The sequence below is a fragment of the Ornithodoros turicata genome, chromosome 3, assembly GCF_037126465.1.
Source record: "Ornithodoros turicata isolate Travis chromosome 3, ASM3712646v1, whole genome shotgun sequence".
Lineage (NCBI taxonomy): Eukaryota > Metazoa > Arthropoda > Arachnida > Ixodida > Argasidae > Ornithodoros > Ornithodoros turicata.
The window spans coordinates 45,049,573-45,071,882 of NC_088203.1; the positions used below are offsets into that span (position 1 = coordinate 45,049,573).

A 22,310-nucleotide genomic window follows, 5' to 3' on the forward strand; every position below is an offset into this window, starting at 1 on the left:
AAAACCTCCAAAACAAGAGGGTGATCTGTACCTCTTGATCTTAGCGGGTTCGTGGTACCCTCTAAATCAGGGGTTACATTATTACAATTTTTACCCTCCGAATATGCGGTAGCCAGACGGCACCAGATTTAGAGTGCAGTACCTAGCACATTGGAAAGTTGTTTGCAATTCCTCGACGACATAGTCGAATAGCTCTTTTTCTTATTGATTGATGTGACAGATTCGTATGAGATGATAATACGATTTCGTGCGAAAAGCAGTTCTACAGTAAACCGAGACATAAACGCGCCCAAAATCGGCGCGGGATAATACTGCAAATTGCCGAAACTGATACTGCATTAAGAAAACGGTAGACATATTAGCATGAAAGGTCCCCGTGAGCAGCGGCTGTGGAATATGTAACGTGCTTCTCAAAACCGATAGGACTAATCGACACCACCACTAATCCTTTCCTTTCCTTTCCATTCCTTTCGAGTGAGCTCAAGAGGTCTCGCTAATTACGTTAGAAAATGGTCTCCTTTTTTACGTATTATCCTGACCTGCTGCACAATGCGTACATGCTGAAATTCTAAATTAACCGAAATTTATCAGTGAGTGCTCTAAGACGAGACGTGTATCACAATAGATTCGAAAGTCTACACAGCGCCAATTTCCAAATTTAATTACGCCACTGCTCTTTATTTGTGCCGTGCATATTCTAGGCTACCCGATTTCATCAAAAGCAAAGCCTTTGCATAAAAGGTTCAAAAGTAAAGAGAAAACAGTTGAGAGCATTAAACACTTTCATTTACGGAAAACGAGACTTTCATACAGTAGGCTGCACTCCTTCAGGTTTGGGGACTACGCCAGGGTTCTCAAGGTAGTGTAGGAAAGTCGTACGTGAGCGCTTTTTTAAGAGGACTGAGCGCATCCGAAACTGCCGTCATCCTTTATGACGCTAGTGTCGGGACGTCAAGACAACCAGCCTGTTCCATATCTTGAGTGCCGTTTGTGATACACATTGCTTCGAACCACATTTCAATGCATTTCACAAGTCGAACTGTTATCGTCCTGTTCAGACGTGTGTGCATACAGACGGCCGATTATCGCGAAGCCTGACGTGTTAGCCAATAAGAGCGGTGGATAGCTGGGCGAAGTGCGTAGATTCTGTGCCCCCGCCTTCTCCACGTGCGACCTTACCCCCGTGCATGTCACAATAGAAGGTTTAATCGCTTTCGAAAGCGCACCTCGACTTCGTAACTACACGCCTCATTCGGCTCATATTCTAGGTGGGAAATTCAATCGGCGTGCAGATCGTCAAGCGATTATTTTGGAAATACTTCTAACTGTTATCTGGGTGCTCGGCATGACAGCTCTAGTACAGTAAGTGCACGGACCTTAAAGAATCGACTCGGCAGAGGGCAGCCCGTGGGTCTAGTCAATCAACTCGTGCGAAACTCAAAAGTGCGTAGAAATGCTGAATGAATAGTAAATGTGTCAGGGATATGGTATAGGGTCAAATATTTATTTTATTCCTCCAAAGATGGAACTCTGAGCACCCAAACAGCAAAAAATAAAGTAAGTAAAAAATAAAGAGACCCGAAGCTGATGATAGAAACTCTTGACTTGTGCATGCACAATAACCAAGTAAACATATATGCCGAGGCATCATTTCTTGAAGGATTTCCGTGCCTGACTTGTGTTCGCATTCCTGCATACATAATGGTTCCTAAAAAAATATCGAGGATGGAGAGATATTATCTTTTGAGGTATCGTTTCTCTGTTTACGCAAATGCGGGTCGTGCGAGATAAAGCGAACAGAACCGTGGCAGTGTTGCAGAGCCGCTCACGATTGAGAATTCCATTAGCCTTCCACGATTCAGCTGCTCATCAGATTCCTAGATGTTTGAACCAGTAATAAATAAGGCAGTTCAGTACACGTCATTAAGAGGTCCAGTATTGCGGTTTGCAACCGGTGATATATACACAAGTTGCTCCTTACACGGAAAACAATTAGACGTAATCGTACAAAAGTATGCTTCCATAATCAAAGTATCCACCAACAGAATTTGTTTCGAGCGTGTGTATATGTATCGTGCTTTTTATGTTTAAAGGGGCAATAAACAGCATAAACAGCAATAAACTCATGCCCCGTCCTGCGATGTCCTGGCGACAATGGCGACACGTCATTTTGATGTCGCGCATAATCAGCCATTTAGAATGCGGGACGCTTATACATTAATTTTGTTGTAATATCGAGAAGTGAGGTCAATTCAACACATATTTCCACTTGTCCAATCCAAGATAGCCAATTCAAACCGGACTAAAAGCCCTCTATTCTATTTCACGTGCGCACTATGTTTTCAGTGCTGTATTGTTCCGCGATCTCACCACGATATTCCCGCAACTGGTTCCTTCGCGAGCTGCAGCTTGTCTCAGTGGGGTCCGTCATTGGCTAGGAGAGCGAAATCTCCGTCACCTCCAGCGCCTAGAATTCGGTGTTGCTATACGTTGGAACATGGTGACGTGACCCGGTTCCACGGATGAGGAGAGGTTCTCGCGGATTATGCTCTTTGAGTGGCATTATTTCGTGATAAAGACGCTCGCTAGAAGCAAAAGGATTTCATATTTGGATATTGTGAGCGACGTTCTTTCATTTGGCAGAATGATTGTAGAATGTTCGTCGACCTGTTTTGTGCGCCTTTGATATTCATTGCGTACCAGGCACAGGGCTGAAACCTCAGGACGAGCTGACACTGTGATGTTGATCGTTGGTCGGTCCAACCCTCTAAAGTCAACACTGCGAGGATGAGGTGTAGTCAGAAATGAGATTGAGGTGACGTCGTCTGGTAAGTTGTAGCCGTGACGTTCAAGTCCTCCCCCAGAATCGTACCTTTTGCATACATTTCGGAAGGGGAAACCAGGAAATTCTCCTTCCTCGTGTACAGGCCCCATAGGACACCTCCCGAAACATTTTATTTATCTTTTTTTTTTTTTTTGCTTTCTAGCTACGCCATTGCGCTTTGAAGTTTACTTGAAATTTTACTTGAAATGAAGCGTGAAATTATCAGTAGTTCATGTCAATTATTGTTTAGTAACATTAGATGAAATCCCAATCCCAATGTCGTCAGAACCTAGCATACCCACTTACCTACCTTACCTACTTATTTATTTATTTACCCTCAGGGTTCTTCATTACAGACGGGAGTGGGTAATATATTGAAAATAGACACACACATATGGTTATACAAAAAACAAGGACAAGAAATGCAGTTGATCAAAATGCAGGTTTCATGGACAAATAAGTACATGTATCAAAACAGGGATCAAATACTATATTCGCTAAGTGCATTGTTGAAATGAGTGATAGAGCTGATGTTGGAAACAGAAGAAGGAAGGTGGTTCCACCTACGTGCTGTGCGCGGGATAAACGAATCAGCCAGTGTGTTAGTTGCAGCTATGGGAACAAACACTTTGTGAGAATGATCTACTCGCAAGGATATATAATGTGCAGAGGAAAGAAGTTCGTTTTTTTAGCGACATGTTGTGATAATAAATTTTTATGAAACAGAGAAATGCTAGAAAAGTCGCGTCGGGACTGTAATGATTGTAATGATAAATGATTCTTCAATAGTGTCACGCTGGATGTTCGATGGTAGTTGCAGAGAATGAATCGCGCGGCTCGGTTCTGCACTTGCTCCAATGCGTTAATCAGGGTACGATTACTAGGGCTCCATACAGCTGAAGCATACTCAAGATGGGGTCTAATCAGCGACTTGTACAAGTTTAGTTTAAGGCTACTAGGGACACGAGAGAAGTTACGTTTAAGGTATCCGAGCGTACGATTGGACTTATTTATAATGTAGCAAACATGTGGTTTCCATGAGAGGTTTGAAGACAGGATTACACCTAAATATTTATAAGAAGATACCTGCTCAAGTGCCACGTTATCAATGCAGTATGGTTCTGCTGGCGACAGTTTACGTGTTATTCTCATGTGTTTACATTTTGCGATGTTTAATTCCATTGACCATTTCTGACACCATAGTGAGATCGCTGTTAAGTCGGACTGAAGCTGTTCAACGTCATCGGTTGTTTTGATTTCGCGATACACAACGCAGTCGTCGGCGTACAATCTGAGAGACGATTTGACAAAGCCAGGTAGATCATTAACATAGATTAGGAATAACAGAGGACCAAGTACGGACCCCTGCGGTACACCAGAGGTAACCGGAAGGTGAGATGAATCATGATTATTGACAGATACAAATTGAACGCGGCAGGAAAGAAACTGTTCAATCCATACTAAGATTTTCTGATCAATGCTAAGTTTGCTTAGTTTGTACAGGAGCAGAGAATGAGAAACTTTATCGAATGCTTTAGCGAAACCTAAAAAGACGCAGTCTACCTGGGAGCTGTGGTCAAGGATAAGGGCAAGTTCATGAGTCAGTGAAACTAGTTGCGTAGCACAAGAGAAAAATTTACGAATTCCATGCTGATGAGGACAAAAAAATGAGTGAAATTCAAAGTGATTGACTAAGTGTGAAAATATTACATGTTCGAAAATTTTACATGGCACACTGGTCAACGATATAGGCCTGTAACTCAAGGGTGAACTTCTATCTCCGGATTTGTACAGCGGAATCACCTTCCCAACATTCCAATCGGATGGAACACAACCTTCTTCAAGTGACTGTTGAAAAAGTGTCGAAAGTACAGCGGCGGATGAAAGTGAAGTTGCTTTAAGAAATTTGCTATTGATTCCATCAACGCCTGCCGAAGATGACAGTTTTATCGAGTCAATCACCTTCATAATTCCAACGATGTCAAACACTAGGGGATCCATTGGAAGAAGGTTAACTGATATGCTATATGACATATCTACAGATGCAGTGTGAGAAAATGACATAGAAAATTGATCATTTAACACGGAAGCGCACTGATCAGGCGGAATATCATCACCACTTGGTTGTTGCAGCTTAACATCATGTTCGCCCCCATCTCTGAAGACACTCCAAAACTTCCTGGGATTCTCTTTTAGCATGGTCGGCAGAGTTTGCTCGAAGAAAGTATTCTTTGCGTTTAAAACTTCCTCTTTATATTTTTGCTCAGTGTAGTAGAATACGGCCCAACGTTCTGCGTTGCCAGACTGCTTAGCGGCACGAAATAACCTTTTTTTCTTATTTCGCAACCTCTTGAGATGAGTGTTGAACCACGGGGAGTCAGACCGCGAGAGAATTCTGCGTTGCGGAATGTATTTTTCCATAAGAAACTCCACAAAGTTTCTGAACGCGTTCCAGTTTTCATTTACTGACCGCGTGTGACATATTTGAAGAAGGTCTGACGACCATGCTTCAAGCAAGCTGTTGATAGTTGTGAAATCAGCATTCTTGTAATCCCGAATTATTTTACTCTGCCTTACTGGACGCTGAGTAGACATGTTAAGCTTAAAGTGGATGATTTTGTGATCACTGAGACCAGGTAAGCACGTCATAGATGACAGGTAAGTTGGCGTTGTAGTGAAGACGAGGTCTAATGTTGATGAAGTGACCTCTGTTACCCTAGTTGGCTCTTTTACAAGTTGAGTTAAATTAAAGTCTAAGCACAGGTCTAGGAATTCATTACAGTCAGAAGAATATGGTACAACACATGGTGATTCACGCTCCCTAGTTATATTAGGAAAATTAAAGTCACCGAGCAGGAATAAAGGTAATGCTGGATAACGAATAACTACCGTATTAAGGACATCATGAAGTTTGCACATGAATGAACGATCCATCGATGGAGGACGATAACAGACGCCCAAAACAAAACGGACGTGTTGACAACATATTAAAACCCAAAGTATTTCAAGATCACAATCAATGTTCACGATAACTGCGTTGAGGTGTACGGCTACTGCCACGAGGACACCACCACCAGTGCGTGAGCCTCTATCAGCGCGGAAAACATTGTAATCACGTTCTTGTTGTGAAGTTGGCCCATAATACGCAAAAAAGTACATATTTACTTTTATATAGTCCATGTTGACGCTTCAAAAAGCAGATGCATGTAACTTATGATACCACATTATAATTCCTGAAGAGTGTTCTATGTTTCTCCTCATTGTCAAAGGTCAATATACCTATCAGGAGCTTTTTCGTTAGGGCGCAGTCGGGGCAGAAGCTGTCGTCAGAACGCACCGCGATATTGCTAAGGTGAAGCTAACCAAACTGTCCTCGTTATTCTGATACGATTGAGTTGAATTTGGGAGGCCACTGGTATAAATCTTGCACTGAGTACCGCATATCTTACACATAGACGCGTGTAACACGTGGTGCATTCCACGCCAAGTGATCTAGCGGTGTTGCTTGATCATCGCCGATTGTCCCCACAAAAATCAGAATTCATGATGGTGGTATACATATACCAAATCCCAAATATGAGCCTCAGCCACCGCCGTGTTCCGTAGCTAGAGGGATCTCAAGTTAGGGCTGCAAGCAAAACCATACTCCCTAGAGGCGGTGCGCAGCATCGAAATCATAAGGAGGGGCTAGAAGTAAAGGTGGCGCTAGCTCTGCGTCAAGACGAGGGATGCGCCATATTGTGGCGGCCAGTGTTGCCATGTGCCAGTGCTGTCTGCGCGCTGTCCTTGGCAGCTCGGTTTCCATTGTGAATATTGTTACTGTAATCAATTTACGAGGAAACAAATGTGCAGTAAGCATAAAATAAACATGAAGTAAGTAATAATGCGGCCTTCCCGTGCTGTAATCACCTGTTCTAGAAAGAAAAGGCGGCCTTGAGTGCAAGGGGAAGCTAGGACAGTTTCGGTTCCGGAGTTGTCGACAGTCGGCCGCGGTTATCGGCTAAAGCTAATTACGCGGAGTGCGACTTTGACGCTCGCTGCATCACAAGAAACAATGCGGCTGAAACAACTGACCAGAAATCGTTGGCTAGAACGTTAGAACATGTGGAATTAGGGGAAACTCCGACGGGGTAATGAAGCGATTGAAAGACTGGTTTGACCCTGGTGATGGTAATCCTGGCGGTCCCTCCTTTGTGGGACTGCCGCCACAGCTGAAAAATATTCGTCTCTCCCGGAAGAGCCTCGTAAGCACACAAACAAACATACCGCCTCAGGTACATTCTGTCGTCGCTAAAGACATGGGGCCCTGACACCATAGAAATCGTAAGGTTAATTTCTCCTCATGATTTCTATGCCTGACGCCCTTACGTTTCACTTTCGGGTGCGACGACTTGTTACACAATTAATACACATAAAGCACACATAAAGTACACATAAAGCAAATCAGTAAATTAAGGATATAGGGAGTGGTAGACTAAGATAAGGAAGATGGGCTCACTAATTTTGTGACTCATCTAATCAGTCAACAATACAATACACATTGAAAGAACAACATAAGAAAAGGGGAGTGTCATTGGAATAGTGAACACGGCAGGAAGATCACATAATGCGAATTGGAATGGTTTACGGGCTCGGCGCCCACGGGGAAGGGGTGGCACCTCACAGCACAAGCTCGCCGAGAATTCTTTGGGGCTCTGACTTTCTTTCTTTTTAATGTAATGGCCTGCTTCCTGGAGATGTGGATTATAGTTTTGAAGCCAGTGCAAGGAAGCTTCCCAGGCCGCAGGATCGTGGTGAATATTTGTCTTCAGTGTACATCGGCAATACCCACTATTCCCAGTGTTATTGTCATGTCAGCATTTCTTCATTTGTAAGAAGGTGTTTGGTGTTGGCTGGTGAATTTGCGAATCTTGCTGCACTGTATCTGGAGTTTTGTTTCCTGAACTGTGTTTGTGCTTCGGGCACAAGTCATGCCCATGTCATGTGCGCTCCCAAGGTGTCACACAAGTCATTCTGCCATATCTGGAGTATCTTTCCACAAGTGAGTGTCATTATTCACTGATATTCCCTAACACCTTTATTGGAGACATAGAAATACTCAAATCATTATTTCTATTCATAGGCGATGGGAATTTTTGAGGTGCCATATGTAATTACTTCTGTCAATATTGCATGTTTCCCCACCATGACCTTATACTGTTGAGACAGTGGCTCCAAAGCGTATCTGAGCAGTCTTTGCACCCTTCTCAAACTCAAAGGATATGTTCCAAACACTTCGAGCCCTCATACTTTTGCTTTAGACACAACAAGAAATGGCTGAAGCCAGGTGCTATCCCCACTATTTTCTCCTGGAAACAGGACAGCAGCACGATAGTATATTAATTTCATTTTGTGATGCAGAGAGTTCAATACACACTTTCGGGGTATTGGCAGCGTTTGCAACTGGTCGGTGGTCCATGATATTTGTTCTACACTTGTCCATAAAATATGCAGGAATGACACTTGAACAAGATGTGGTACATTACAATTTATTTCATATGCAAAAAGTGGTATGGCCTTTGAGTAACAGGACAGACGAAAGCAATCTTGGAGCAAGAATGAGGTCGTGTACACGCACGATGCCTGTCAAGAAAATAATTACTTACATTTGTTTTCTTGCTTACATAATTACATCTTGTCACCTCTGGCAGGAGTAGGCAGTAATAATCAAGATTTGTATTATTGTACAAGTAAGTAACAGTTCCACAACAGTACTAATGTCAGAGATATGCAATAGCTATGACTGAGGTGTAACTAACGTGCAAGTTCAAAATCAATACCTCAGATTTGAGCATTATACAGTGAATGCTGTTTCAGTCAAACGTAACATTAGCTGAAAGCTATGGTCAACTCAAACACACCATGGTGCACAGGGATATTCACTCTGTTGTAAGTGCAGTCCACTAGTCGAATTACTGCTTTGCTCAAACAAGTGGTGCTGGATACTGGCTGTTGCAGTTACTAAGTGTTTACTGTGGCACACAGTAAAGTACACCTAAGAAATAGGCATTACAATGAATAAGAAAATATTAAAACTGTTTAGTTGTACTGTGGTACAAAGCTTTACTATTAATGATTGGCTCCACACCCTGGTGATACCTTCTTCTGAAGGTGATGAAGCGCTTTCACCTGTTTGCGAGGCACGGTGCCACATTCATGTCATTCCAGAGCATATGACGCAGTGTCTATAGCCTGTGAAATTAGGATTTAAAACATTGTGAAAATGAGAGCGTGCAAGCAACAGATTTGAAAACACAGTCTCTACATGCATATACGTGCAGTGAAATTCCTTCAAGTCAAAATGAATTGAGCAGAAGTCTGTTTTGGTTAATCACATTGTCACGAACAATGTAACATAACTCTACCATGAAGTCCACTACATAGATCAAGAACATCTGTTGGACCACTACAGCTCTGAGCCCGAACATATCATCTCACTGGTGAAAGTGACCATGAAGCGGCTCCTGCTGTTGAAGCTGCACGAACTGTCTCGCAAGATAACCGAGAAATCCCAGAAGGCCTACATCATGAGCAACACTGTAAAAAATTCCACCGTAAAAAAAAAAAAAAACGGGCAAATGCAAGGAAAGTTGGCTGCCAAACATTGGCAGTTTTGTTTACGGTGGCCCCGTATAAGTTGTGCCCGTGAAAAAATACTGTGTTTGCCAGTAATTTTAACAGGCATACGCTGTGTAGCATTACTGTGCTGTGGTCGTTAAAAAGACCGCACTGGCCAGTAATTTTAACGGGCATGTGCCGTGTACCGTTACATTGCTCTGCAGTTAAAATTACTGGCCAATGCAGTTTTTTTAACGAGCACAGCACAGTAATGCTACATGGCGTATCTCTGTTAAAATCACTGGCCAATACAGTATTTTTTCACGGGCACAGCTTATACGGGGCTACCTTACAAAAAACGGCCAATGTTTGGCAGCCAACTTTCCTTGCATTTGCCCGTTTTTTTAACGGTGAAATTGTTTACAGTGTGGTCGTTAAAAACTGAATTTGCCAGTAATTTTATCTCAACTATGCTGTGTACGCTTATCATGCTGTACCCATCCTTGGAGCCCCAGTTTTTTTTGTTTTTGTTTTTTTTCTACGTATAGTCGTAGCAGTGAACGCAGTTTAAGCAATGACCATGCACAACACATTGTGGTGTTTGTCACATTGAGATTTATTTTCTATGGACATAGTGAATCCTGGCCAATCACCTGTGGCATCAAAACCCCGCAAAGAGAGAGGAACTGTTATAGGGAGCAGGGCAATTGACATGTAATTATACTCACAGTTTTATTTTTCAAAAGAAGAGCACAAGAAGGAGCCATGTGCACTCATCAATCAAGCTCAGACATCTAAACGCTGCAAAGAGAGAGGAACTGTTACAGGACCAGAGCAATTGATATGTAATTATACTCACAGTTTTATTTTTCAAAAGAACAGCACAAGAAGGAGCCATGTGCACCCATCAATCAAGCTCTGACATCTAAACACTGCAAAGAGAGAGGAACTGTTACAGGACCAGAGCAATTGACATGTAATTATACTCACAGTTTTATTTTTCAAAAGAAGAGCACAAGAAGGAGCCATGTGCACCCATCAATCAAGCTCTGACATCTAAACACTGCAAAGAGAGAGGAACTGTTACAGGACCAGAGCAATTGATATGTAATTATACTCACAGTTTTATTTTTCAAAAGAACAGCACAAGAAGGAGCCATGTGCACCCATCAATCAAGCTCTGACATCTAAACACTGCAAAGAGAGAGGAACTGTTACAGGACCAGAGCAATTGATATGTAATTATACTCACAGTTTTATTTTTCAAAAGAACAGCACAAGAAGGAGCCATGTGCACCCATCAATCACGCTCTGACATCAAAACACTGCAAAGAGAGAGGAACTGTTACAGGAAGCAGGGCAATTGCCATGCAAATATGCTCACCGTTTTTGTTTTGTTTCGTTTGTCAAATGAACATCATAACAAGGAACATGTGCACCCATGACTTGTTGACGTAAGGTCGGCTGTAGTAGTTCACGTACATCTTGGAACCCTATACGTTCCATTCGAAGGTTGAAAGCTTGTCTACTAGACGGAGCACTTTTTTGTTGACGGGTGTTTTTTGACGCTTTTGTGCCCTAGAGCCTCTATCGGGATTTATGCCAAGAAATGTCCTGCAAAGCAAAAGCAAAGGGAGTGTAGGAAACAAACGCAGTCTTTGTGAGAACTTGCGACATACCGACACCAGCTGCAGTTATAAAATGTGGCACGTGGTCTACAACAACTGTGTGGTCTACAGTTATCATGAAGGAGTCGGCCCATGGCGAATCACCTGTAACACCATAGTACACCTTAATGAGGGAACACTATGGGATCCATCAAACTGGTAGTTTTAACGGCTGCACGCACTGCGCTTTTCTGTTTACCTCAAAGCAGTATGCGTTCTATGTTTACTCAATGAGGATACTGCCACTAGGAAAATCAGTGTCAGAAAGCCAGTCACATAGTTGATACCACTACAGCTTATCACATGTTCGAACCCAGATGACCACTTTCCAAGAAGAGGAATTTATCCTGAGGGAGGATCTAGGGTTGGTGGGGAGGGGATGTGACCACCTCTTCAAACCCCAAGAGCACAATCTGTCTCCACTCCTACTAGTAAGAGAGACCAGTGCTGAAAAAAAGTAACCAAGTATACAACTCGCAAATGTCTACAGACATTCGCTTGTGTAATACCATACCACCCCACACGCACAAAAAAAGAAAAAGAAAGATCCTATCTGCCAGCCTATGAGACAGTTATACCTTTCTTTAGACCTGAAACTAAATAAAAGAAAAAGTGCAACAAGCTGTGACTAAAGTCATAAAAGTTTCAACTCACCGAGCGCAATAATCCGAGGCGTGACTGGAAGCAACGAGTTCTCAATATCACGTACTGTGGAGAACTCCTGGAAAGTACCACAAAACATGTACTACATGTTCCGATCATGTTCCGAACAACATGCTGCTACATAACATAAAATCTGGTTTTCCGCGATTATATACATTATGCAGCAAGCATTGGAAAGTCATAGTGCTTAAGTTATACCATATCTTAAGTTATACCATATCTGCATCATATGGCCCTCTAGCGAACGTATAAAGGCCTACCTCACGAGCCAGAATGACAGCATCTTGAGGTTCTTTCAGGAGGTGCAGGAGAAGAAATGTCACTGCAACTGCCTCATTTTGTGGCTCTGATCCTGGTGCTTTTTCCAACGCTTCAAAAATTTCGGTGACTGTGTCCGTCATTTCGCTGTCTTGCTTTGCAAACTTTATAACGTTGTTCCCTTTTCCCTGAACGCCGTTGGGAGGACTTGGGCGACATCACCCTCAACGAGTTCTTTGAAGTGAACGAACAGCCCATCAGGCTCAAAAAGATATGGCCACTCTTTCAGTAGTTCACGTGTTGTCATACTGGAATTGACCATTTTCCATTGCAACGGGTAGGTCAGTTTCATTTCCTCAACTACAATGTCTCGTTGGCCTTCGTTTGATACAAACAAAGATTTCAAAGATTCTTTCTTCTCTGTCATGACTTCTTCGTCGATGTCATCTGACTGTCGACTGGTGCAACCATACCTACTGCAATCCCTATGAAGTCCTCCTGCTCGAAAAGTGCCACAGTTCCGACTTGAACGGACACAGTTTTCTGTTCTGAAGACAAGTTGATTCAAAAGAGAATCATACCCGGTGCCCACCACTGTGCCCTCAAAAGAGTCTTGGAAGGAGGACGGGTACTGAGACACAATATCTCGAGAAATTATTGCTAAATGCTTTCGCAAAGGACTGTCACAGGTCTTCATTGCGTGGTCAGTTATCATGCGGACCATTTCTCGCCTCAGCTTGCTAGTGGGTCGTTCCTTCTTGCTCAACGCTTTTGTCAGAGCTGGAGGCATGCTTTTCCAAGGTACTTGGAATTTGGATGCCCAGTTGGGGTCAGTGTTGGAAGATGAAGCCGTTGACTCGCTTCTTTGGGGAGGAACTGAGAAGACATGCGGTTGCTCCTCCTCAACAAGAGAAGCAGACGATGATAGAGATGACTGTGTACTGTTGGTAGGAGATTCGTGCTGATGCACAGAGTTGTCATCTGCACAAGAGAGGAAAATGATCAGGTAACCCTCCACAACAGTCGCTCCCATTGTTCTACATCCTATGTAATATGCCTTCATAGCCACGATACTTTCAACATTACCAAAGCCGCAAGAAGTAAATTTGGGATAGCAAGCCTCCTCCAGGATAACTAACCTCCCCTTCCCCATAAAGAACAGAATAGACAAAGAAGTCAGCTGGTGCATTGAGCAAATCATGCATTTCTCAACACAAAAACGGCGTAAAAACTGGGAGAAGGAACGAAAAGCAACAAAGGTGAAATGAAAAAATTGAAAAACTTACTCCTGCATGTCCTGCAAGGTAAAATGAATGGCATGATTTCTACAAAAAACAAATGCTATGCCTGATGTTTTAACTGCAGACAAAAACCTTCGCGCTTGTATTGGTCGTAATACTCCCTGCAGGTCCTGCTCATGTACGAACTTGAAATCTTCAGGTGTTTCCACACCAAGGTCAAACAGCCTTGTGGCTACAGCACGAATCTCACTTTCCGGGAGCCCCGGCAGATGAACCGAAACATTGAGCTCAATAATGTCCATCTGCAAGCAATGAATTAACACTGATATCCACTGAGATATCACCCTTTCAGCCCTTATATAACATAACAGCAGGACACATACCTCAGGTAATGCCCGAGCGGTGCGGTCACAACGACGGCAGAAAAATGTCCACAAAAACCACCACAGTGCAAAATTCATTTCGTGAGAGTTCACAGTTTAACACAGCTGAAGCTCCATGGCTCACCTGTAAGTGGTCAAACTTTATATAGAAACACGCCATTGCACCCGTTTGTTAAAGAGTTGATAAAAAGAAACAATCCTTTCGGTTTCATTGCTGTTCTTTAGAGGGATGCACAAAGAATTTGAACTCGAGCTAACGATAGTCAACCAAAGCGTCTTTAAGGAACCACTTATTCAGTTGTGAGGAAGTGCGTCTGGGAAATGTATATGCTGCCCAACAAATCGTATGATGCCAGAGAGTGGAAATCAACGAGAGATTCGACATTTGCACAGCAATGACGTGATGATTTCTCCAACATTTAAATGCCCAAATGAGATTGGAATGCTGCAGTGTGGACTTCCAATACTAAGAATATATCCCGACTGTTTTGGACAATTAGAAGAAGCATTCTGCCGAAGGCGAGACTCTCATTTTCTCGGATCGCAACAAACAACCCTTCGCTGTAAGCAGTTCCTTTATAAGTGATCTCATTTGTGACGACACTGTTGAGTTCGTTGATGCCACAACACATGATGGATGATCTGATATCTTCGGTATAGGCCAACAGAGTTAGCGGTGCTACAGCTGTAGTGGCAAGCTTAGGCTGTAAAAATTCGTCTGATAACAGGTACGCCTGCAGCATCTGGTGTCGCTGCGCCAGCGTCTTGCACACAGACTTGAAATTCTTCAGTTTGCGAACACAGTGCTTGAAATAGGAGTGCTTGCTTTTGAAGCGCATGGTCCACATGTTGATTAGTGGCCCAAACTGAAGGATGAAACGGGGATAGTGAACCAAATAGTGGTGCTTTGGTAGAAGCGGACATGACCCGAAAAGCTCCTTCCTGTCAGAGAGGTACTCTTCGATGCGCACCTGCAGGTAGGCCACTGTACCCTTGTTTATGCAAGGGGAACAGACAATGTCCACTACTCTCCGCAAGTTCGGAAGTGTGCACCAGACAGGATCCTCAAAATCCTGCACGTATTGGGCGATGAAGTTAGGCAGCAGCCGAAGTAATGTCCAGGTTGATGCAGCCGTTCCCCCAATTCCTTTCCCATGCTGACACAGTTCATACGGTTTGCTGTTTGCATCGGAAGCCTTGTACTTGAAATTCTCGATAATGTAATTCAGCTTGCCATAGGAAATCCAGTTTTTCGACCTCGTAAAATACTTTAAATAAACTGCAAGATCACACGCAACTATGCCTTCAAACAGGTCATGCCCCAGACATGGAGGCAGTCCAGGCCTACACACATGAAAGAAGCGCAGATCGTTGAAGCAGCTGTTGCCCTTGATGCCGTCCACTATGCAGCCGCTAGGGCCTGCTTCCTCAAGTGCATTTTTGTAGCTATCCACTGTACGCAGAATACCAAGTTTCTCTGAATGATCCTGGAACTGTTCACGTGTAACAGTACAGAAATGACAGAAGTGTGTTGATCTGCTGAAACTTTCAACAAAGCCACCAATGCAGTGCTGTCCCAAGTTATCACTAATTATACAGAAGATTGTGCCTTTAAGGTGTGTGTCTCCAACCGTGATACCATTTTCTTCGAGATCCTTTATGTCAGCCACAAGCTTGCCAAATACCTTATCTGGTCCAAAGGCCTTCATGTGATTTTCTTTGAATAGAAGTGCCAGCTACAGATGATCACGCGTGGATCTGTGATGCTCCGTGAAGTTACCAAGAGTGAAATACACACCAACCAACTTGTGCTTCTTTTTGGCTGGTCCCAGGGGATTGGTCAATTCAAAAACATCTTGATATATCAGTATTTCGAGCTTCCTCGATTCATTATTGTTGGAAAAAAATGGATTGCCTTGGTAGATTGCTCCATCTGTTAAGTCGAACAGTTGATCGTTATGAGGTACGTGCGCTGGTCGAGTGACAAGTTCAAAAACTGTAAGATTTGAAAGCAAGTGACGAAGAGTACACTTTATGGGGATGTACTGTGCAAAGCACTGTTTCTACCTGTTATCACGGCCAAGGAAAATGTCCACTGGTTCGACTACAGGAAACTGTTCTTTCAGATATAGTGTGCGGGTGTGCATTATGCCAAGCCGCGTTGAGTGTAAATCACCGAAGACATCACCACTTTTCATTGCTTCCAAGAGAGCCTGCTGTTCAAATCCAACCTCGTTGCGCTGAATGGTTTGCATGATGGTAGCAGACATGCATGCCAAATTCAACTGATGCACATTCTTTAGTTCTTCAGCAATGCACTGTATAGTGGAAGCTGGTACCAGAAGCTTGGCCTGCAGCATCAAGTAAAACCGTGCAAGGCTGTGCTCAACATTGCTCTTAAGGTCAGTTATGTCATTAGCAGGGCACCTCTGAAGTAGGCAGCGTTGTTCACTTGATGATGCTTCCTCTTGTTGGCCAATGTCCTCAACGTTCTCAACAGTGACTGCGTCTGCTGAATCCAAATTTCTGACCACTTGCACTGACCTATGATGCCTACTAAGTTGCACACAAAACGCAGAGACGGCACGGAACTTCTTCTGGCAGCGTTCATAAGGACATTTGATCTCATGACCCTCTCGTATATGCTGCTTCATATGTGACACTATCTCTATAGTCGTAGTGAACTGACGAGAGCACGAAAGGACGTGACACACTTTCGTAGTTTCGGAGAGCAAATCGATTCGAGGCGACCGTCCTGGCGTGTTCTTGTGACGTCTCAAAATGTGACATCTGAGTGTTGCATAGTTCGCCGCCGTGTACACACATAATGCATGGCAGCACGGTATTCTGCTCGCTTCATGTACATGTCTGCAGTGGTCAACGTAGCCTATCGGAGTGTTAAAAACACAAGGGCACCTTCCGCAACAATACATGACAATTAGAGCGCCTTTATCAACCTACGAGCAGGGACGCATGACACACAGATATCTGAAACTAGGGAGACACCTCACAGCAAACGCGAGCCACGATTCACTGGGGTCGCATACGTTGAACAAAAACGAAGCACGATGCACCACGCTCAGATCGCACACAACAGAATGAGCAAACAGAAATGTGCTTGCCTGACTACGTGTGTTCACGAGATTTACAACAACATCATCCTCCTTCTTCAACGACAGACCACGCATGATGTTGCGGATGACGGCAATGTCCCGTACTTCGCTTAGCCTTGCCTCCGCATTGAAGTTTTTCTCTGGCGCGTCATGATGGCGCCACCGTTTTCCGTAGTTTTCGCCGTATTTGTGATTACGGTAACACACCGTCGTGAGATACTATTAAACGCCCGTGGAAATCACAGTACTTTTTTACAGTGAAGCTGACAAAACAAGTGCTCTTCATGAACCAGTTAGGCAGAGATCACGACAAGACCAATAAACGAGTTCAACCAGTCATGTTCGTTACATGTGCAAATTATCCTTTAATATTTAGGCGAGAAGCGTCCTACGTTTACTCAGAATTTATGCTACAGCTACAACATCACTTATCACTTTTAAGGCCTCCCATTTTCCTGTGCCTGTGTGTCTGCTTAGTGAAGAACGCCGAGCTCAATGGAGGTCACATATCAACTCAGATCACCGTGCATGCATTTTTCAATATGACAGAGTAGCTTACAATATCTAAACTTCTTGTACAGACCAAGTTATATCGGTAACACGCACTGAAAATTTGAGTATTGACGTTCCATCCCCGTAAGAAATTACGCAGCGTACGTGTTTACAGGCATTATTTGCCATGCGAGCACAACCTGCGGTTGAAACAGGTATACGAGGCCTGACATAAAAGGCTAACATAAAGTTGCAGCGTACAATATTTGGATCGGCACATTCGGGAGGCAGAAAAACGAATACGTACCTGCATCAGCTGCCATTTTTGTTTTTGTTTTTTTGTGGATTGGCTTGGTTATCTGGCGCTCATGCGCTTCCGGTCGGCTTCAGCTACTACAATATGGCGAAGCCCGCGCTTTGTCGTTGAGGGGGAAAGTCCCTCCATTCAACTCCTTTGCTCTCTCCCATTTTCCTCCTCAGGACTTTGCTTCTAGCCTCTCCTTATGATTTCTATGGTGCGCCGCGCCTATAGGGGCGTTGCTGCTCATCCACGTGCCGGAAGAACCAGGCGCCCACAGCTCCCCATAGAGCTCATAGTTTGAGATAATTCAGGCAACACTGGACATACGACCAATGAAAATGCGTCGTGATGCCTAGCAGCCAACCAATCAGCAACCTCTCAGTTTGGCTCGGCTTTCGGCCGGCCCTGGCTGTCATTGACTCCTACTGGTTTTCATACCTAGCCCCCGTTATTCCAAAATAACTAAGACATTTTTGATAGGCGAAATACATATTTATTGATGCAACGGATAAACTCAAATGTTTGACTCATATATTCACCGTGCGTACTGGACGTTTCGTTCCTTGAATAGACAGTAACCAAACCAAGTTCGAACTTGCAAAGCACACATACAGTCTACTTCTGGAGGCGAGCGAAGTCCACGAGTGCGTGCGTTTCACAGATGAGCATCTTCTTCTCATTCTTGCGATGCACCGTAGGTCACATAGTCACGGGAAATACTTTTGTCGTACGAACACTCTCTTCTTAGTCACTGTATTTGAAAATGCAACAGCGCTCGTAAGTGTTCCTCGGGCGTCAGCTCACCAAGCATTCCAGTTCCGACCCGGCAAGAATGTCCGTAGGTTGACACTTTATCGGAGATCAGTACATGGCCAAAGTCACTATAGCTCACGAACAAACCCGCGCTTACACTTCCTCTTTGGTCGTTGTGGTCAACCGACATCGGCGAGCCGCGGAGACGCAGCGACCATGCTTGGAGCTGCCCGCCTGGCTGACTGCCCAGACTGCCCGCGAAAAGTGAGCTGTCAGATATTTCGAAACTTTATCAACCAATCCCGGAGCGCGCATCCTCATTTGGCCAATGGGCATCCGTCATGATGTCTGACGATGTAATACCACGTGACTGTGACGTGATTTTATTTGTCTACTGCTGCAAATGCGGGGAGCTGTGGAGGCCTGGAGGAACGGGTGTACCCTGTTACCCACTCTTAATAATAAAACTTTTAAAATCCACGCTAAGAAATCCACCCTTCAAATTCCAATCCTTTCAAATTCAAACTGTCAAAATAAATCACAATGGGTCTATGCAGTCCAGTGTTAAGCATGGTTTTACGTGCGAAAATCGGTGTTTCAGAAGGTCACACTCCAGAATAACGAGTCTTTATGCAATTATGTGTGGTATTCAGCATGTATCTCTCAATTTTTCATTAATTTAATTAAGTTAGAGGCGTAAATAACTACGCGTATGAATACTAGGAAAACAACTCTTCAGAGGTTCGGCCGTTCGGCTACTATTGGGGACGAGGCTATTAGAGAAAATGGAGTAACGACGGAGCTGTATGGTGTTGCGTGATGTGCTGCATGAAAACGATAATCACTGCAAGCTCTAATCAAGCATATGTTTCTTCTGCCGATTTCGTCAGGTATTTTTCAGACGTGTAACGACTTGGTGTGGCGCGTGTAACTTATGAAGGAATTCATTGGTGAAGTGACATTGATGCAGTCGTAGCTGTTTTGGACAGGCAATCTGGTAGCGAAAAATGTCCACGATAGGCAACATATAAAACGTACCGCAAAACTGCTGTGTCGACCATTTGTCACGACGGTAATCACGTACATCACGGTAAACATCATGGAAACGTCTCTTGCTTTCCTCGGCCTCGGCCTACGAAGAACCGCTAATGTTATGTTTGATAAGCGCCGCGAAAAGTGGTTTAGCGAGGTAAAACTGTGCCGGGAACGCCGTCACATGAGGGATGTGTTTAATTAAATCACAGTGAAAGATAGCAAAGGAATGTTACTGGTCATGTAGAAAGCAGATCTCGTTCACCAACATATCAATGGATTGTTTAAATGGTGTTCCTGTCAATGGACAACTGACGTTTTCGTCCCGTCTATACTGAGAAATGTTGGCCCAGAGCTTGGTTTCTGGATGCCACAAAACACTTCTCACCAATGTGGTGCACTGTGACTCAGTGGGGCATTTACAGCTCAGTGTCATTACCACATGAGGCAAGTTGGCTCTCTCAGGTGCTGTCACTGCGGTGCTGTAGAAGATCCAGAGTATATTCTTTGTCATTGCCCACACTACTGAGCTTTCCAAACTGCCATTTTGAGATCTCAATAATCTGAACTCCTGCCCCTCTCTCTAAAATTTCTTGGCCTATAGCTAAATCGAGCCCACGAATACCTGCTCTCGAAGCTCTTTTGGCAATTTTGGACTCCATGGGACATTATTTCCTTCCTCACACCACAAGCAGCTATGGGGTAGAGTACCGCCCCAGGCAATGAAACTCTCTGTCCATCTCAAAATAAAGTTGATGAACAGCATCTGCAACTTCTGTGAGGTGGTTTAAACCACTCTTATAACTACATGATACAGACAAAATACAGAAACCGACACTTCCTCAGGTAGGACCTAAGGAAGCGTGGACCTCCATGCGAAACCTTGTACAAATTAAACTTAAACAAAAATCTTCGGTGTCGGTTTCAGTATTTTGTTTATGCGATCTACAGGACTTGACTCCCCTCTTCGTATATCAACCACATGGTATGTGTAACCTAGGAATGCTGGTATGTGGGTGGAGTGACTAGTTTGCCACAGTACCACAAATAGGAACACAAATGGCTGATAAATCTGCTACAGAATCTGGGCCAAGACGATGAGCACTTGGAATCATCACAGTTTTCAATACCATGCAGAGGAAGATAGAGTAGAGTACCCTCAAATTTTGTACTACTTTTTCTGAATTACTTGTAATTATGCAGCAGCTACATAGGCAGCAGTTAAAATGCTACTCAGAATTGCCAAAACTTCATGCTAGCACTCAATTCTTTTTACAAACTTTGGTTTGTGATGTGATGAATGTTTCGGTGACTTCCATAGGCCCGGTTTCACCAACTCTGGTTAACTGAACCAATATCAAGGGTTGCCAATCCTCGAACAGACACTTAACAGACACTTCTTTTTTTCCATCGGTGATGTGGTGAAGCAGATAGTTTAATGACCGTTCATCTTAGTTCAGATGCTGAAAAGGTTGGTGAAACTGGGTCATTATGTAGCCTTTGTGTTCTGGTGCTGTGCAATGGTTTTCCGAGGGATTCAAACTACAAACAAAGGGTAGTAATAAAAAAAATTCTTGGCATACCTACCTACCTACATATATGTCCTGGACAGCATATAAGAAACTCAACAGAATATAAATGTCGTCATGACATTGGTAGACAGACTGATACCGAAACAAATCGGAAGAGGAGGGCTGGGTTCCACGAATGGGCACTTGTTCACTGCCTCCTCTTGAAAGAAAAGTAGGACCGAAAGTCGCGTGCTCTGTCAAAGACCACCATAATCCCCTCAAGACCGTGCCTTTTTTATGCAAACTCGTCCCCCCTAGCTTTGAGCGTAGCTCAACTGTACCAAATTGGTGGCACTGTTGAACAGTATGATGTCATTTGTTTTTATCATGGACAGTGTGATGTCATTTGTACCGTTTCTAAGGCACTTTGTACAAGGGTTTTGCATGCCAGCAGTGTACTGTCCGCGAAAGGTAGTTTCCGTGTCCACTTCAAGAAGACAATTTTTTTAAGAGGCTTACAGGATGCGTAACTAATGTGTGATTCCCACTAAATATCAGAAGAGAGGTGCACACTTAAATACCTGAAACCCTCAACTCAATTAATTGTAGGATCAAAATTACGTGGGAATATATTGAGGTTTGTCTCGTTCACAAAAGACATCATTGCACACTCTGCAAAGTGCATCAGTAGTTGCCATGGCCTACATCAATCGTAGATACTGCAAACCACTCATTGAGCATAGTCAGTCCGCGGTACACAAAGTGAAAAGCGTCATTGCCCATTGTGAACATGGCCATGCAACAGTGCTTGCGGCTTCGCATTTCTCACTAGTTTCTTTCATCACTTTGTTATGAGATGACTAACGCTTTGCCAATTCAACACTTGGAACTTTGGAACAACTTTGCAAAGCATATGTACTCGTATGCACTTCCTTTAATCGCTTCAGGAGTATTTCTTCCGTAACATATCTCAGCAAAGCAGTATGTCATGTAGGTAACACAATTTTGGCACAGTATTTGCTTGATATGTCCAACAAGCAGAGATATCAAATCTTTGTGCCAAAATGGTGTGCCACGTGTCCGTGTAAAGACGAGTCGCTTAGATGGAATAGGTACAGCATCTTGATGTTGAATGCAAGAAGTTAATGTTTGACAACATATATGTCATGGGTTAAATAGAGCAGTATATCATACACATCAGAAGAATGCCAACACTTCAGTGCTTTACCTTTACCTGTTATTCCAATGTTTACTCTCCCTTCTATTGGAATTCTGTATTTCAGAATCATTTTTGTATTACTGAATTTTAATTTGGCAATCCTTTCACATGTCTTGTGATAGACAGGTTAGCAATGTAAGCAGTGTTTATGTGCCTCTCACAACCTGCATCTTTATGCAAAAGTACTCCAAAAGCCGGGAGACGACATAACTAGACAAAAAAGTAGAGAACTCCAACCTAACATAACAAAATAACC

The 22,310-nt window shown here is 43.5% G+C and overlaps 1 protein-coding gene across 3 annotated transcripts; it reads right to left on the reverse strand.

The window, feature by feature from the left end:
- Positions 1-8,336: 8,336 nt before the first annotated feature.
- Positions 8,337-16,842, reverse strand: LOC135388449 (uncharacterized). 3 transcript variants are annotated; one of them, XR_010421384.1, is made up of 13 exons: positions 16,756-16,842; positions 13,634-13,757; positions 12,012-13,552; positions 11,743-11,809; positions 11,101-11,193; positions 10,806-11,035; positions 10,674-10,746; positions 10,543-10,615; positions 10,412-10,484; positions 10,281-10,353; positions 10,150-10,222; positions 8,963-9,055; positions 8,337-8,858 (listed from the first exon to the last, which is right to left on the reverse strand). XR_010421384.1 is itself a non-coding variant. In XM_064618020.1 (12 exons), exons 3-6 carry the CDS (start codon positions 12,150-12,152, stop codon positions 11,019-11,021), a joined length of 318 nt encoding a protein of 105 aa, XP_064474090.1. In that variant the 5' UTR covers positions 12,153-13,552; positions 13,634-13,757; positions 16,756-16,842; the 3' UTR covers positions 8,337-9,055; positions 10,150-10,222; positions 10,281-10,353; positions 10,412-10,484; positions 10,543-10,615; positions 10,674-10,746; positions 10,806-11,018. The 3 variants fall into 3 exon arrangements, 1 of the variants encoding a protein (XP_064474090.1); XR_010421385.1 differs by having other exon boundaries at positions 8,952-9,055; XM_064618020.1 differs by having other exon boundaries at positions 8,337-9,055.
- Positions 16,843-22,310: the final 5,468 nt, after the last annotated feature.